The following is an 18,325-nucleotide window of genomic DNA, read 5'->3' as shown; positions in this document are numbered from 1 at the left end:
GGACTAAGCCCGTCAGGAAATCTGACCAGTTACTACTCAGTTTTGCACCAGGGGCAGAGGGCAAGGCCATTTCAAAACAGACAGTTTCAAAATGGATAGCACACTGTATCCATTTCTGCTACAAACATCATGGGAAACCAACCCCTCAGGGGACCAGAACACATTCCACTAGGGCAACTTCTACCTCCACACCATTCCTCAGGGGAGTCCCTACCAGGGACGTTCTGGAAGCTGCTACCTGGAGTTCTGTGCACACATTCACTAAGCATTATCACCTGCTATATTTTCTAAATCCAGGGTGGGTTTTGCAACAGCAGTCCTGCAGGGCATACTAGCCAGCCCAAACTCTTCTTGACTGCCTCCTCCCTTTCTTCAGCTTTGGGAATCAATCCAATTGCAATGACTGCAACAGTGAAAAACAAAGAACATAGTACAGTTGTGTGCACTTGCTATAAATATAGATGTTCAAGTGTATTCACTGTTGCAGTCTTGGTCTCCCTCCCTCCATCCCCCTTTTCTCTCTCTCCCCTCTCTGTGTAGTCACCCCTTATGGGGGTATTGTTATTAATATTTACATTTTACTGGTGGCAATTTCCCCACCATAACTTAGCTCCCTTTTGGGGGGCTCATGACATTTGGGGCAAGAAAAACTGATCTAATGGCATCAGCTGCCTGTTTTTATACCCCTGACGACCTGACGTCAGTCCTAGAGCGACAGCAACCGACGCAGAAATACTAAGTCTCTGGTGTTCGGGCTGACTGAGGGCTACCTGCAGGCAGATAACCCGAGTGTAATGACTGCAACAGTGAAATACACTCAAGCATCTACATTTATGTTAAGTGTACACAACTGTACTTTCTCAGTAATATTACTGTCAAACACAAGTGCACTGAGTTTTTCAAAATCCATCTGCCATGCCCACAAAGTGTGCACAAATACACTGAAAATATGGCCTTTTTAATTATGTACAAACAATCAGTTTTGTGAGCTTGTAATAACATTCAAATGCACAATAAACTCTTCAAAGCACTTAACTTAGTGAAATATGCTCTGTAATGACTATATTCTGCGAACTATGCCTTGTAATGGCTGTACTTTGCAAAATAGCTTTACTGTAACACTGCACAAACATGCAACTACTTTATACACGTCTGATAACTCGGATATTTTAGCTTAATATGAAAATACATGCTTTGCGAAAATCCGGTTGTTTCCTTTTATTTTATTCGGTTTTATGCAATTCGGACTTTGTCAAACATTTTCAGTAGTAACTCGAATATTTTTATCAATATCATACACTTCTTTTTATGCGAATATCATTTGAACGTTCTGTATGGCTTGTTTCATTATATGAAAATAAATAGTGCTGAGCAAGTGTTAATACCTGAAATTAATTTCTGACCTGTTTGGCGAAGGTTGCACATTTTAGGGATGATCAGCTTGTCTGTATTCCTCCAAGTGCCTCTAATAGTTTTACCCAAGCCGCCTTCAAATTCATGCCCCTTGCATATGCCAGTTTCTGATTCCTTGTCCTCTAGACATGTTGCTTTTCACACCATTTCGCTCATTCGTCTCTAACACACATGACAAGATAGCTGGGGTTTTCTTTTAGATGCTTTAATACATAGAAGCACATCAGGATGGATAGCAGCATCATTAAATGTGGAAAACTAGTTACAGACGGACCTTACATATACATGCTTAAATCTCAAGTGCTTACTACAAAATGGCAGTCAAGCTCAGTATTTATGCACTTGTACAAGCACTTGAATAGTTTTTTAAAGATATATACACATATTGATGTACACAAGGCATGCAGAGAGGTTAGGGTTTTGGAAGCAAGCCCTTAAGGAATGCTGTGTTCAATTACAAAAATACTGTAGAGACATAACCCCACACCCGCAAAACATTCTTAATTTTAACACAACTTACGTCAGTACTAAAACTAACGATTGCAAAAATCTGTGTCACAGCATTATATATGCCACTAGGAGATAATACCAGTGCATCTGTTGCTCCCCTTGTGCTGGATATCTCAAAATGTATACCTGTGTGTGTTGGATAACATTATAAACATCAAGTGAGAAGTAAAGAAAGGAGAACTTTTGTCGGTAGGAGTATGTTCAACTAAAGGTGCAGAAATGGGTGAGAGGTGGCAGGAATTAACTGGAATGAACTGAAAAAGGAGCGGCAGTACTGGGAGTAAATGTTGGTAGGGAAACCTTTAGAGTGGGAAGAAGACAAGAGGATATTAGACTTGCAGGTCAAAGAATGCCTTCCATATCAGGGACTGTTGGCAAGATACAGACAGAGAATGAGAGGGAGAGTATTGAGTAAAAGACCAGCTTTGTCAAAGTTTAGTGAAATAGGGAACAGAAGATGCTGTTAAGAAAATAAAGCGTTTAAAATATTACACAAAATATATATATATTTATTTATATATATATACATATATATATATATATATATATATATATATATATATATATATATACACATATATATATATATATACATATATATATATATATATATATATATATATATATATATATATATATATATATATATATATATATAATATGGATCTAGGACTTTGATCGAAAGTCCGAATCCAAAAGCTCTTTCACCAAAAAAGCGCTTACGATAAAGTACGTTTAAAAAGCAAAATAACACATTAACCCTACTTCTATGCAGGAGGGCAAGCCCCCCTGCACCCCTCACACACCCCTCCTACTTTAATATTCTCACTCCGAGGTCGCACTGCAGTGGGGAAAGGGGAATTTTCCCTTATCCGCACTGTAGTATGACTGGCACAACAAGCATACTTATCCGAAAGTGCTGCTTCGGTGAACAGCACTTTTGGTTAAGTATGCTGGGTGATTTCTGCTTCGGTGGAAAGTGCATTCGAGGATCTGTACAGATTATATATATATATATATATATATATATATATATATATATATATATATATATATTAAAAAAAGATTGGAATGGAAGATTAGAGAGAGAAATTACAAGAGAGCAATGGAAGAAAATTTGTAAGACCAATAAGTATGCTATGACATCAGCAGATTTAGGATACATGCATGGAAATGTTTACACATGTACTTTTAGTACTCAAACTAGGCTTCAGAGGATTTTCCTTCAAGTGGGGAGCAGAAGTTTGATGTGTGAAAGGAATGAAAGAGGAAATTGGGAACACATTTTTTGGGAATGTGTGGAGTTGTCCGGGTTTAAGGACTCGCAACAGAATATCATGACACAGCTGGAGATGATGCTGTTGAGTTAGAGGCTAGGTTTAGAATTGTCGAGACTTCGTTAAGCCTCAAGTTTAATGTTATTAGCAGACTAAAAAACAATTACTCAAAATTGGAAATCAAATATTAACAAATCAAATCAAACATTAAACCAGCTGAAAATGGAGTGCTGAATATCGTAAAGCTGTATCGTAGCTAGGGCGGGCAAGAGAGTAGCAGCCATGGGCACAAAGTGGTGGGGGGCATGATCAGTCGATCCCAATCAAGTACAGGACTTAAGTAGGATATTTGGAATTGAAAAAGTATGAGTATGTTTTAATGGTTCTACCTGACTTCGTTAACACAGAATGAAAGAATAGTGTATGTGATACTGGAAAATGTTATGATCTTTCTCATTGTTAATGTATTTATGTTCATATAACAAATTAACGATTTGATGAATAAAGTTTATTAAAAAAAAGTAGCACAGATGTACTTACAGTTCAGTTTGGTACAAGGAATAATCAAACATTTATTGCACCTAATGAAGGATTGGTAAGCAAGAGATTATCCAAGTCAGAGAGCTGCGTTTCACACAGTACTGAGCTATAGTGTTAGTTATTCACATATTTGATGCAGAGATTGTTGGAAAGGGAATAAGGTTTGACTTGCACTATTGATATGATGGCAGAAGCCTGCTGGCAAGTTGAAGCGAGTTCCACGCTTAGTCTGCCATAGGAAGGCGCTTCTGTAAAGCATTGTGAATAGTAGTTGGGAAGGATAAAAGGGTAAAAGGTTTGTTGTCGGAGGGCTGCAAGCAGTGGGTAGATGCTTTTCTGTTAAGGAAGGTACCTAGCAAGGGGGAGAGACAGAGCAGTTAAAGTAGAAAACGTTTATCAGTAAGGGCTGTGTTTGTGATCCATAAGGTGTTCCTTTTGAACAATGCAGTGTTGCTCAAGGTGAGGTGAATTAACATAAATATACAGATATTGTTTAGAACAGGGGTCTGCAACATGTGGCTCTGGAGCTGCATGCAGCTCTTCCACCCCTCTGCAGTGGCTCCCTGTAGCTTTGAAAAATAATGCCACACTGTAGCACGACACACACACACTGAGAGCGATCGAGTGATGGATTTTAAATATTGTTCTTATAAACTTAGAAACTTGCTAGATTAACATGGTTTATTTTACCATGCATTCCACACATACTGAAAGCGATCAAGCAATTCCTTGGCAACATCAGCATCTCCTGACAGGTTTCCGTACCTCTCCACCATACCTCTGAAACTCTTAACCACAAGAAATCTGGACACAGCCACAAATAAAGGAGGAACAAAGGAAGAAAATAGGGACAGATTTTAAATATTGCTCTTATAAACTTAGAAACTTGCTTGAATAACACTGTTTCTGTTAACATGCATTTTCCACACACACACACACACACACACACACACACACACACAGTTACTTGTCAAATGTACAGATTTTTGCAGAATGCCCTGATTTTTTTGCCTCATATTTTGTCTGTTTCTCATAAAATTGTGGTTTTCTGGCAAATCATTTAGGGCTGAAGTCAGAAAATATAGACAGACATATGAGCTTCAGACTTCATACCCTTCAGAAAATCCATGCTAATGCTGCAAAACCTGTTCTATCAACTTTCTAATTTAGTAAGAGTAATATTTAAAAAGTGTCCCTATTTTTGGGCCTTTGTCTCTCCCATTATTTATGGCTTTGTCCAGATTTCTTGCTCTGAGGATGAAAGGTATCACACACACACACACACACACACACACACACACACACACACACACACACACACACACACACACACACACCAGTCGAGCGATCCCAGTACAAGTCTCAACAAAGGAATAGGGACGGATTTTAAATATTGCTCTTATAAACTTAGTTCATAGGTAGGTACTAGGCTATCGGCCCAAGGGCCTACGTAAGCCTAGCCAACAAGGTTGCCTGGCTTATGCCACCCAAGAAAGTTATTTTCCTGTGCCTCTGTCGAGCAGAGACACAGAAGTGATCCCCGGGGTGTATTTCCTATTTCCCATCCACTCATCAAGATTTTTCTTGAAGAGTGCTAATGAAGAACTTTGCTTGACATAGATAGGTAGCCTGTTCCAGAGTATGGGAAGTCTCTGGGACAGGAATTTATCCCTCCAGCATGTCCTGTAGCTCGAAGGGATTGGGATTTCTTTAGGTGTAGCATGTCCAACAGCTCTGGGTTTGACATAGCTTTATATGTTAGGCAGAGATCACCTCGGAGGAGGTGAAATGCTACGGAGTAAAGCTGGGGTTTTTTAAGGCGGTCAGTGTAGGGCATTTGTTTGAGGCCAGTAATCCTCTTTGTGAGGTACTTCTGTGGCCTTTCCAGCTGCTGCAGATGTCTTGTGAGGTACATTCCATAAGGGGTGCTGTACTCTATAATGGGTTTAATGAGTGTCCTGGCGCCTGCTACCTCAGAGCCACAGGCCGCTTCCGACTCCCACGTGGAGCCGACTGGGCCTCTGGATACTCAAGGTATTGGACACTCTGAAATCATTCCTTCAGATGGGTCCGGAGCCACTGAGCAGGCATCAGCTTCTGAGGGTGTCTTCAGACCTACACAACTATATATAAAGCCATCTTCAGCTTCAAAGACTAAAGCAGCTCTAAAGACAAAGAAACAAGTACAGCATTCTCCTACTCAAACTTCCATGCCTAAAAAACAGATGCTCAAAATGGCCGGAGATCTAATTACTTTGATCAGGGGCTCCCTTCCCCCTCCTGATAAGAGGCCTAGGCAAGAGACAGAGTATGATTCTTCTGATCGGGTTTCTATTTCCTCTGATTCCTCTTCTGAACAGGATTACTCTATGCTTCCCTATGAGGATTCTGATGCTGAAGAATCAATTCCTTCAGCCTCTCCTCCTGAGGATTATTCTTTTGGGGAAACCCTGCATACCATGAGGAAGCATTTCCAATGGGAGAGCCAAGATTATTCTGAATCTAAGAAAAGGCTCAGAGACTTTCTCCTACTTCCTCAGCACAGACCCCTTGCTATTCCACCTGTTTTAGACATTGTAGATGATGTATTTTCAGAGTCCGGCCTGTCACCTGACTCTTTACCCCCTGCACCTGCAAAGCCAGACAGATACTACAGGGTTCCGGATTCTCATAAATTCCTATATAAAAATCCCGCTGCTGACCCAGAAACTATATCTCAGGGTTCCAAAGGGGTTAAAGCTTCCACTGCAAAAAAACCTGTCCCCTCTGATAGGGATTCTAGGGCTCTAGACAGATGGGGGAAAGAAAGTCTATACTTCTGCTACCTTGGCTGTAAGGGCTTTAAATTGTCAGTTTCATATGCTTAAATATCAGCAATATTTAATGTCATTGCTTAAACAGAAATTGTTGACAAATACTGAATGTTCAGAGAACAAGAAATTGCAGGATTTATTGCATGCAGCTGAACAAGTGGGAAAGCATACTTTGCAATGTGGTTATGATTCACTGGAGGCCTCTTGCAGGGCCGCTGTTATAGGTTCTGTTATTAGAAGGCATGCTTGGTTAAAGGAACAGAATCTGCCTGATCATGTTAAAGCAAAATTATTAGATGCATCATTGCAGCATGATACTTTGGTATTAAAGCAGAAGAGGTGTTGAAAAAATGGAAGATAAAGCAAAATCCATGCAGACAGTCAAGGATTTCTTACAGGTACAGCCACCCAGGTTTAGCAGGATCTGGCCTTCTAAAAATTGGTCCTTTCCAGTGTCAGACAGACCACAAAGAGGCAGATATAGGCGTCCCAGAGGCAGATCTCAGCCCCAAGGCTCATAAGGCCTAAACAATGGGGTGCTTCTACCTCCAAAAGCGGAGAAGACGAATCACAACCTTACAGGAAACAGTCCCAATGACTTTCCTCTGCCAGATCCAAGCACTTTTCTTTTGGCAGACCCCTTGGGGGGAAAACTAGCACTTTTCTCATCAAATTGGCAAAAGGTTACCCAAGACAAATGGGTCTTGAACATAGTGTCCCAAGGCTACAGGTTCCATTTTCACACACTACCAAGGTCAAAAGGTATGCCGGACCTGCCACACAATCAATGGGCAGAGGCACAAAAACAATTACAGCCCTCATGGACATGAGGGCCATTCAGCAAGTACCACAACAAGAGCAGGGGCAAGGATTTTACTCCAGACTTTTCCTAGCACCCAGAAAGGACAGAACATGGAGACCAATACTGGACCTATCTATACTAAAAACGTTTCTGGAAGTTCCAAAATTCAAGATGTTGACTCTACAGCAGCTACTGCCTATGCTGGGCAAGAAGGCTTGGCTCGTAACTTTGGACCTAAAAGAGGCATACCTGCATGTCCCAATCAGACAATCTTGCAGAAGGTACCTCAGATTCATAGCTGGCTCAATGCATTACCAATTCTCTGCACTGCCCTTTGGCTTATCTACTGTGCCCAGGGTCTTCACAAAATGCCTGGCACCAGTGATTGCGTTTTGCAGGCAAAGAGTAATTCAAATATATCCGTACTTGGACGACTGCCTAATTCAAGCAGAGAACAAAGACATTCTTCTAAAGCATCTGGCGTTTGTAAAAAGATTACTAACTGGTTTAGGGTACACAGTAAACGAAAAGAAATCAAAACTAGTGCCCTCTCAAGAGGTAATATTCCTGGGTGCAAGCTTAAATACAACTGCCCAGATGGCTTATCTCACGCCAGACAAACAAAAGCAACAGACTTCTTACTTTAAGAAATTGGCAACAAAAACCCACCTATCTGCAAGGAAAATCCTGCAGGCCTTGGGTTTCATAGCATCCTGCATTCTACTAATTCCATATGCCAGACTGCATATGAGGAATCTACAGTGGTATCTAAAAAGTGTTTGGACTCAGCATTGCCACAGCCTGGAGACAGTAATTGCACTCATTCCCTGCCTGCAACAGGAGTTTCGATGGTGGGCAGAAGCCTGTCACCACAACAAGGGTCTGCCATTCAGTTTACCCACAGCCAGACAGACACTGACAACAGATGCATCAGATTATGCCTGGGGAGCCCATATGGCAGAAAAATGTATTCAGGGCACATGGCCTGCAAACCAGATGCATCTTCACATCAATCAAAAAGAGATGCTAGCTGTTCAAAATGCCCTGACAGCTTTCAAGGATCTGCTTCATCCAGGACAGCTACTGATAGACAGACAATACTACAGTCATGTGGTACATAAACAATCAGGGAGGTACACATTCCTATCCCCTCTGCAGACAAGCAATGACCTTATAGGACACAGCATTGGCTTTTCAAGTTCACCTGCAAGCACAATTCCTGCCAGGAAACACAAATACTCTGGCAGACGAACTAAGCAGAAACCTCATGGATCACCACAAATGGAAACTGGATCCACAAGTCTTCAGCATGATAATAAGGAAATTGGGATGCCCAGACATAGATCTATTTGCCTCCCCTCACAACTGCCAATTGCAGAGATTTTGCACAAGGATTTATCACAAGCAAGCATGGAAAGTGGATGCCCTATCCTTCAGCTGGAAAAATCTAACAGTATATGCCTTTCCTCCACTGCCTCTCCTTCCCAGGGTACTTCTAAAGGTCAGAAAAGAGAAGCCAAAAATGATACTGATTGCACCAGACTGGCAACGCCAGCACTGGTACCCAGTCCTAAAGAGCTTGTCTGAAGGTCCAGCATGGATATTGCCTCAAATTTCTCACTTGCTGACTCAACAAAACAATCAGATCCTGCACAGCCAACTCAGGACCTTAAATCTGGCAGCATGGTGGATAATGTGGCCATTCAAAACAATCCTCTTTCAAAAGCTGTTATGGATGTTATCTTGGAGGCCAGGAGGCCCAGTACCAGAAAATCTTATGCAGAAAAATGGAAGAGTTTCTGTGCTTGGAACCAGGAACAGGGCATTGACACTCGTTTACCAAATATCCCTCAGGTTTTACAATACCTAACTGAGATGCTGAACAAAGGCCTTTCTTTCTCATCAGTTAAGATGCATGCCTCTGCCATATCAGCCCATTACAATACGGAACCACTTATCTTTTCTCATCCTTTAATTAGGCAGTACCTCAGAGGTGCCAAAAACATTAGGCCTCCAAGGAGAGCACCACATCCGGCCTGGGACCTCAATTATGTTTTGGAAAATCTAACACTGCCTCCTTTCGAGCCAGCATCAACAGCAGATATAAAATTCTTATCCTAGAAAACAGCTCTACTCCTAGCAATAACCTCTGCAAGGCGAGTCTCGGAGTTACAAGCATTCATGGCTGTGGAACCTTTTATCATTTTTCATCCAGACAGGGTTTCTCTGAAGACAAACCCTACATTTATGCCTAAGGTGGTATCCAGTGTGGCCCTCAACCAAACCATTCACTTGCCTACTTTTTATCCAAATCCACAGAACAAGGGTGAGAAAATTCTGCATTCTTTGGACATACACAGGCAGTTACGCTTCTACTTGGACAGAACTAAAGCTTTCAGAAAGACTGAGCAACTTTGTGTCATATGCTGCAGGATCACAAGGAAAGGCTGTTTCAAAATGGATAGGCCACTGCATTCGTTTCTGCTATTTTCAACATGGCAAATCTGTGTCTATGGGCATTAGGCCTCATTCCACCAGAGCAGCAGCCACTTCAGCAGCCTTCCTCAGAGGAGTACCAACCAAAGATATCTTAGAGGCTGCAACTTGGAGTTCAGTGCACACTTTCACAAAGCACTACCACTTACCTCTTTACTCTAAGTCCAGAGCTGGCTTTGCCATTGCAGTTCTGCAGGGCCTCATAGCCTCTCCTAATCCTATTTAGCCCAGTCACCCATCCTCATCTTTGGGATTCAACCCAAGAGTAATGACTGCAACAGTGAAACACGATGAACATAGTACAGTTGTGTACCTACCATAAATGTAGATGTTCGAGTGTATTCACTGTTGCAGTCCAGGTTACCCACCCACCATCCCCCTTGTCTTTGCTGGGACTTATCTGCACTTCTCTATCATATACAACCTATTTGGTGTATTTGCTTGTAGATAAAGGAAATGTTATTTTTGTGCATGCATTTTTATTGGCATATTTTTTCAGCCTACCAATTTGGGGGCACCTGACATCTGGGGCAAGAAAAACTGAAGAAAATGGCATCGGCTGCATCTTTTATACCCCTGGCGCACTGACGTCAGGGAAGAGGCGACAGCAACCGACGCTGGACCTAGACTTTGGAATTCTGGCAGACTGAGGGTAGCCTGCCAGCAGGATAACCCAAGAGTAATGACTGCAACAGTGAATACACTCGAACAACTACATTTATGGTAGGTACACAACTGTACTTTGCTGTGCACCATTCAGTGGGCACAAAGCCTGATGCGAGGCTATTATTGAACATGGTGCTTAAGTGGGGAGCCAGTTCGTTCTGAAGTTCATGTAAAACGCAGCCTGGGATGTTGTCCGGTCCCATGGATGCTATGTTTTTGGCTTTAGAGAGTGCAGCTTTTACCTGCGTAGTTGTGATTACAGAGACTCTGCATTCTTCCTGTATAGATATGGGCCCTTTAGGAGGTGATGGGGGGTAAAGTTAGCACTGAACCTATCTGCCAGGATGTTGGCAATATCAGTTGGTTCTGAAATGTTCATGCCATTGTGCTGTAACTCAGAGCAGATCTGGGTGTTGCCATCGAGATTCTTGACATAGCTATAGAATGCTTTGTGGTTGTCCTTAGAATTAGTGACGATTTTGTTTTCGTAGCTAGCTTTGGGGGATCTTATAAGGGATCTCTGCTTCTTACTGAGGCTAACCAGGGAGCTCCTCCACTCATGAGATTTTACTGTCTTGCAACAGTTTCTTCTGGCAGGAGACCACCAGATTGGATTCCTTTTTTTTGGAGGATAGTGTCTTGGTTCTGTTTGGGATAGCACGATCCATGCACTCGTTTAAGTGCTTATAGAGTGCATTTGAGTAGGATTCAGCAGTTGTAACTGTATTGTCCATCTGCATGGGTGTTATGAAGTTCACCACTTCTGTCTTAAGTAGCATGAGGCTTTGGAGAAATTTTTTACCGTGGTTTCCTTAATGGGGAGTGGGGGCAGGATGTGGATATCAAGGGTGATTAGCTTATGGTCGGATCGGACCAACGAGGAGTTGACTTCAGGTGTGGAACACCAGTCACTCATGTTGGTAATGACTAGTATATTGTTGCCCCTGGTGGGGGGTGTGGATAAGTTAATCCAGGGCTTTGGAGTTTGAATTCCAGAAAGCGTTGCACCAAGGAGTTGGTACAAAAGTAGTTTTCCCAGTTAATGGTGGGGTAGTTGAAGTCGTCCATTATTAGGGTGTTTGGTTGAACCCTAATATTTTCCAGTACATCAAGAAAAGAGGAGTGGGAATCCTGGGGCATGGTGGGTGATCCTGTAGCAAGCTACAATTTGGATTGCAATTTTGCCCAGAGTTAGTTGCAGTTGGATAACCTCGGATGCATTATGCTGAGCAACTAGCCTGGAGGTGTGGATATCCTTAATGAATATGGACACACCTCCACCTTTGGTGTTTCGGTCCAGGTTACATGGCCCAAACGTGTGATATGAGTTATAGCCTGGTAGTGCAGGGGGTGCTCTGTGGAGCCTTTAACCAGGTCTCAGTCACTACACAGATATCGATGTTCTCCATTTTAAGGAGTGCCTCGAGTGAGTGCATTTTGAGATTTAGACTTCTGGTATTGAGTAGCAATACCCTCAGTTTTTGCTTGCCAGTTACAATGGTGAATTTTTTATTTGAACCTTGCCTAAAAAAGGCACTATAGGGGCAGCAAGAGCCTTAGCCAATATACAGAATCCCAGGGGCGACAGGTGCAGGCCATCTGTGGCAAAGCATCGTGGTCTGTCGACCATGTCATTCCAAGCAGACAGAGATACTGGATCCCCTTAGAATGACACCAGAAGCTTAGCCAATTGTTGAAGTCAATCATTTTGTCCTTGTTCTTTTATAAATAGTAAAATAACTATATATAAAACTTAATACGCTGTGTTATCTTTATTTTACGGGTCACATATGTTTTGTGGCTCCAGAGGAATTTTATTTGGTAGGAGAAAGGCCAAAATGGCTCTTTTGGTAGTGAAGGTTGCAGACCCCTGGTTTAGAAGAGCTTGAAGAATACTGAAGCTGAAAGATGACCTAGCAGTCAAGAGTGAGCCAGTAATCAAAAAGCATAACCTTACCTTCTTCCATGTGATTTTGTTTCATTTGTTAATATGTTCAGAATAATGGCCAAAGACTATGATTTATGGTTCTTAAACAAAAAATCTGTTTTTACGGATGCAGTTTGAGAATTATGCACACAGCTTTTAAATGTAGTTTCTGGTTTTTTATAGTGGTTTCATCTTTTTAGTATATCTGTAGCTGTACAAAATTGAAAAAGACGACCATTGCAGAATACTTCATACAAACTGACTAGTATTATAAGTAGTAAGAATATATGTAGTAAATATGAGAAGTGCAGGTTATGGTGAGGGAGTGCTGTGGCCTAAATTCCTAATTCAATGAAAGTCATGCCCCCCCGGGCCGTACTCATAGTCCATTTAATTGATTTTATAGTATTTTCCCCAGGGGAAAAAAGTAGAAAATCAGTGTTCTTATTTCTGACTGATGACTGTGGTGCTAAGTTTATTAAACTGATATTCAAAGTAAGAATCAGAAGTATGTTGTTGCTGAGGTGAGAAGTTTTCTCATTTGAATTGTTAAACTGATTAAGATTCCCCCAATGGGAGGTGCTAACTAGGCTGTTTCGTTTGAACTTGTAACAGACTTGTCTGTGTCAAACACAATAGCTTTAGAATTTCTAATTTTTAATTGTAATATTAAGGAATTACGTGGTTTGTTGTGCTTCACTGAAACCTGGTTTGATGTTTTTAACAAACCTCTAATTCTTCTAGGGTATGAGAGACATCATGGTTATTCAAACCACAAAGGTGGTGGTGAATTTATATATGTGTCTCCTAAGTTTGTCTCTACCACTATTCATTCTGATGAATTGTTGGAAGTCTTGATGATTAAATTAAGTTTGACAAACTATGACTGGAGGGTGGGAATCTTCTGTAGACCCCCCCCCCGTTAAAAAAGTGAATATGCAGGCCATATGGTTTAAATGGATAGTTTTTCTGTCTTAGCAGGTAGACTTGGTATCATGTCTTCAAGTATCCTTTCAACAGTCACTGCTGGAAGGTGATATGGTTTAACATATGGAAGTAAGCAGTTGTCCTAATACTCAAATGATATATACAACAATCACTGGGCAACTATAGGCCTATGAGTTTTACCTTGGCACTGGGTAAATGTTTTGAGCAAGCAATTTTTAGTCTGCCCCAGGGAAATATTGTGCAAAGGACTGATGCATATCAGCATGGTTTCCTTGTTTGGAGATCTTTGACAAATTTTATCCAGTTTTATTATATCATCTGTTACTCAATGGGTTTGGGGCTTGCAAGTGATGTTTTTACTTGGATCTGGCGAAGGCCTTTGATTTGGTCCCCAGTGACAGCACTTGATATGTTAAAATGTAATGTGAATATCAGCATTGTACACTAGATAGCTAGTTGATTACCAGAAGGTAATTTAGAGTAAGAATATGACATGCTTTTTCAAAAATAAGAAATGTTGATTTGGGGGACCACAGGAATATGTTCTTTGTTGCGTGTTGTTTGGGCTATTGATGTCTGAGTTGTCAGTATGTGATAGCACCTGGCTATGTAAAGTTGCCCGTGACACTAAGATGAGAGATGTTTTTACAAATATGTATGATCATAATAAATTATGTAGACATTTTATATAGGTGGGTCACCAAAAATGTGATGCAATTTAATGCCATAAAATGCAATATGATATTTTGGAAATGACCATTATCCATATGCTCTGATTAATGAAATTTTGACCTCAGTAAGGTCTGTGAGAGATTTAGGATGTATGGTGGATGATGCTTTGGACTTTGATCATATCAAGACAATAGTGAGGAAGTGTTATGATATTTTAAGTCCTCTTGAGGAGTGTCAGTAATAGGAAATTATTGATTCCACTTTTTACCTCTGTGGCACAGCCTATTATGGAATACCATAGGTCTTTCACTTGCTGTAAGGCTTGCCAAATAGACTTGAGAGAATCCAAAAGATGGTCACTAGGCAAGTGAGAGTATTGGAATAACAACTCTTATAAAGAGAGATCAGAGGCTCTTTCCCTGTAGTAAGCTGTTGGCTTTTAAGCAGTGATTTGATTCTTGTATACCCATCACTAAGAAATGAAGCATTAACAACCTATCAGTGTTGTATTTCTGGGGCATATTATCAATATCAGGAATAATCTATATGTGAGACTGCCACGTGTTAAAACATCAGTTAAGAGCAGGTATTTTCATAGAGCAGGAACATTATGGAATTCTCTCCCCAGGAGAAGTTGGTAATGTTGAACTTTTTAAGCTCTTAATGTATAAAAGGTATATAATTTTTGTTTATTTACTGGTCTGTTGACAAACTCTTTAAGTGGCTGCTAGGAGCCCTGAATTTGAATTTCCTCAAAATTGACTGAAAACCAGGAATGACCTATTTAAGGTAGGTTGATAGTGTTGAGCTTATGCAGCAAAGGGATGAGTTAGATGTCCAAATAATTGTCTTTGATGGAAAAAAAAGGCTAATGTGTCTGTGTGTGTGATCTTGAAGAGTTATTGAAAATGTTAAAAAGCAGTGGTCTAAGGACAAAACCTTGCAGAATTCTTAAATGAATCTGATGAGGCTTGGAGAGAGACTTGCTTACTCTAACTGTGAAAGAATGTTGGTTTAAGTTGTGCATCTTTTTAATCCAGACGGGTGGGAGGCCATTCATTGTTACACACTTTTTCGGAGGTACTATTGCACTGAATCAGAAGCCTTAGTAAGGTTAGTAAGCGTAATCTCTCTCTCATCTGCTGTTTTTTTTTTCTGTACTGTCATTCTGCTATTGTCCTTACAGTCCAGGGGAGAATGGCTTGAAGGTCTGTCATCTTTTTTAGTATGTGACTTGAGTAAAATTGCTTTGTCACCACTTATGACTTAATGGTAAATAAATTAACAAATGAATTTCCTTTTACTGTTTCAGGGTGAGCTCTGCTTCCTGGTATTTCCTTAACGTGTTTGGGCTTCGCAGCATGTACAGTCTGATATTGGGACAAGATAATGGTAAGATTGTTCAAAATATGGATATTTAACTGCAGTTATTCACCAGCCCTTTACATTTTTTTTTTTATTTTATTTCCATTTGTTTACCAAGAAGGTCTATGGGGAAGGGGGTGTCAGCAGAGACCCAGGGAGAAAAGCTGCACACACAAACCAGTGTCACACATTAATACAATAAAAATCACATAGAATAAAATAAAAAGAAAAACTTTTAGTAAAGTATATTAACTTAATTCAAATCCTGCAATATTGTGACTGTTCTGTATTGACATACATTTGATAAACATAAATTACATTACAATACAGAAATAGATATTTGTGAATAAAATTGGGTACTTTGATTTGATGTCAATGATCAAGGAGGTGGGAGGAAAAGGAAAAAAAGGGACTGCAGATCCTCAACGAGAGAGAGGTATAGCAGTTAATATTTAAACTGTCAAGAATAAAAATTATACAAGAGAAATTTGTATTTTGAAGTAGAGCAAAGATTAGGAGGCCGAAAATGACATATAACAGCATTAGGATGCAATAAAATAGTATCAAATTATATATTTTTCTTTTTTTTTTTTTTGTCCAAACAAGCTATTAGGAGGAGCATAGCCATGAGTTATTTGGATATTATTTAAGCTGATTTTTGGAAACTTTTAGTTTTTTCAATTTGCTTTAACTCATTATGTCCGAGTGATGCCTCCAGGTGCATTTGCAGTTAACTCCTACTGACGCCTATAAGCGTCAAATATTTGCTTGTTCATGTTTGCATCAATAATTCCAAAACCATGCTATGTACAAGGTTTAAAAAGATTTCATCTTAAAGTTTACACAATGGCAAACTCAACTGCATTAATATTTGACCCCTGTCTTGTGCAGGTTTGTTTGTCTTTTCGGCTTTTCCCGGTTAGGGGTCGCCACAGCGGAACTCCGGTCTGCTAATGATTGGCCGTAGATTTTTATGGTGCTGAGTTGCCAGCCCGACACGCAACCTTCAGCGAAGGCATGCTCATTCACGCATGTCTTTCGGAGGCCACTCGACCTTGGGGAGGACATGCAGACTCCACACAGAAGGCACACCAGCCGAGAATCGAACAGGAGAACCTCTTGCTGTGAGGCAACAACGCTACCGCTGTACCATGTCTTGTGCAGGTAAATAGATATAAACTGTTTTATATTCATATATATAGATAAATTTTTACATTTTTCTAAATATCTCAACAGCCAAGTAACACAGAACTCCTTAGCCTAATATAAAAACTCTCAGCTAGATGAATAACAGTATGCGTGTAACTTGAGTGGTTGCTGAGATATTGTAAGTTGTTTAAATATTACAAATGTAATAGTGTGTTTACTGTGACTAGTAAACTTTGGTTTAAGACCTAGAACCTAAAGAATGCTACCACTATAGAAATAATTTGTGAGGAAACGTTTGCCATTTAAACTTCTTTCATAACCCTATGGTTCTAGAATTATGAACCTTTGTTTGAAATGTGAGGACATAATTTGATTCTGTTAAAAGGCTTAGGCTCCACCTATTGGATGTTACAGTGCAAACTTCCTGAGCTCCCTTCAAATGAATGACTTAAATTTAGTGGTTGGGAGTTCTGAAGTTTGGAGGCATAGCAGGAATAGAGTGAATCGCCAGCAGTATTAGAGTTGGTTGTGAGTAAAAGTGATTTATTTTCATACCCTGTCTGCAGAATAATATCTGATAGTGTTTTGTAGTGCTGGATAGTTTTTTGGTTTATGTATGAGGATATGGGCAAGAAGTACTTGTGAGTAGTTAAGATATTTGTGAGAACATTAGATTTAAATCTATGCATTGGTGACTTTTTTAGGTAGATTGGTGGTAAATTGTTTCTATTCTGGTGTTATTTTAAGGTACAGTTTTGAAATATTGTTTTTGGTCTGAGAAATTTTAGAGATGAAGAGCATCAGAGTTGGAGATTTTTATGATTTAGTAGAAGGCAAGATTTTCTTAGCTATGTTTCAATGGATGAGGAGGAGTTATGGGAGAGATCACTAGGTTTTGAGTGTTGGGGCTGACCATATATTATGGTTGCATGTGTGGAGGCTGTGATGTTTATTTATAAAGATATTGAATAAGAGGGGGCCAGGTTTTGAACCATGTGGGACTGTAGTTGAAACGGGTAAAAAAAGTGAAATATCTTGGAATCATTTTACCACCTGCTGTCTGAGAGATATGTATGGAACACAACAGGGCTGAGTGGAACAGCTTGAGACATGAAAGTTCTGAGTAGATTTTGGGAGACTGTGTTGAATGTTTTTGATAGTCAGGAAAATAGATGGTACCAAGTGGCCAGAATTTCTCATGGAGTGTTCGTAAAACTGAGAAGGACAGTTGTGGTGCTATGTTTGGGACAAAAATAATGTTGGCCGTTGAAGAGGATGTTACTACTGATGTGTTTTAAAAGTTGTGAATGGATGCATTTTTCCAGGACTTTTGACATGGGTGTTAAGATAGCTATAGTCATCCTCTGTACAGGAAATTTCTACGTTTCTCTGTGGGTTCTTTACACTTTCAGTTCTCTGCCTCGCCTTTTGGACTTTCTACTTCCCCAAGGGTATTCACAATGTACTTGGCCCATGTGATTGCCTTCTTAAGAGTCAAAAGTATCCAGGTTTATCCATACCAGGGCAGTCTTCATTTCCTGGCTCCTCTGTCAGAACAGTTGACTCAAAACCTGCAAGTGGCCATTCACCTCCTTCAAAGTCTGTGGTTCACCATAAATTTCAAATAATCCTTTCTGACCCCTTCAGAGGACTACATCTTCCTAGGGTGCAGGTTCAGGACAGACCTTATGATGTTTTTTTTCTTTCAGTGGACAAACCTCAGTCCCTCGCTACCTTTATAGAAAAC

At 40.3% G+C, this 18,325-nt stretch overlaps 1 protein-coding gene across 1 annotated transcript in view; it reads left to right on the top strand.

Annotated features, from left to right (window-relative positions):
• The window catches only part of LOC122809067 (ER membrane protein complex subunit 3-like), a 614,861-nt gene that overhangs the window by 459,024 nt on the left and 137,512 nt on the right, over window positions 1-18,325 (top strand). Inside the window, exon 6 of the mRNA XM_044080281.1 lies at window positions 15,377-15,456. Coding sequence (XP_043936216.1) covers window positions 15,377-15,456 — 80 coding nt within the window. The remainder of the gene's footprint in view (window positions 1-15,376; window positions 15,457-18,325) is intronic.

This window comes from Protopterus annectens, chromosome 8.part0 (genome assembly GCF_019279795.1).
Source record: "Protopterus annectens isolate FY-2018-M chromosome 8.part0, PAN1.0, whole genome shotgun sequence".
Lineage (NCBI taxonomy): Eukaryota > Metazoa > Chordata > Ceratodontiformes > Protopteridae > Protopterus > Protopterus annectens.
The sequence above is the reverse complement of the archived record's forward strand: the minus strand, read 5'-3'. Positions and strand labels throughout refer to the sequence as shown.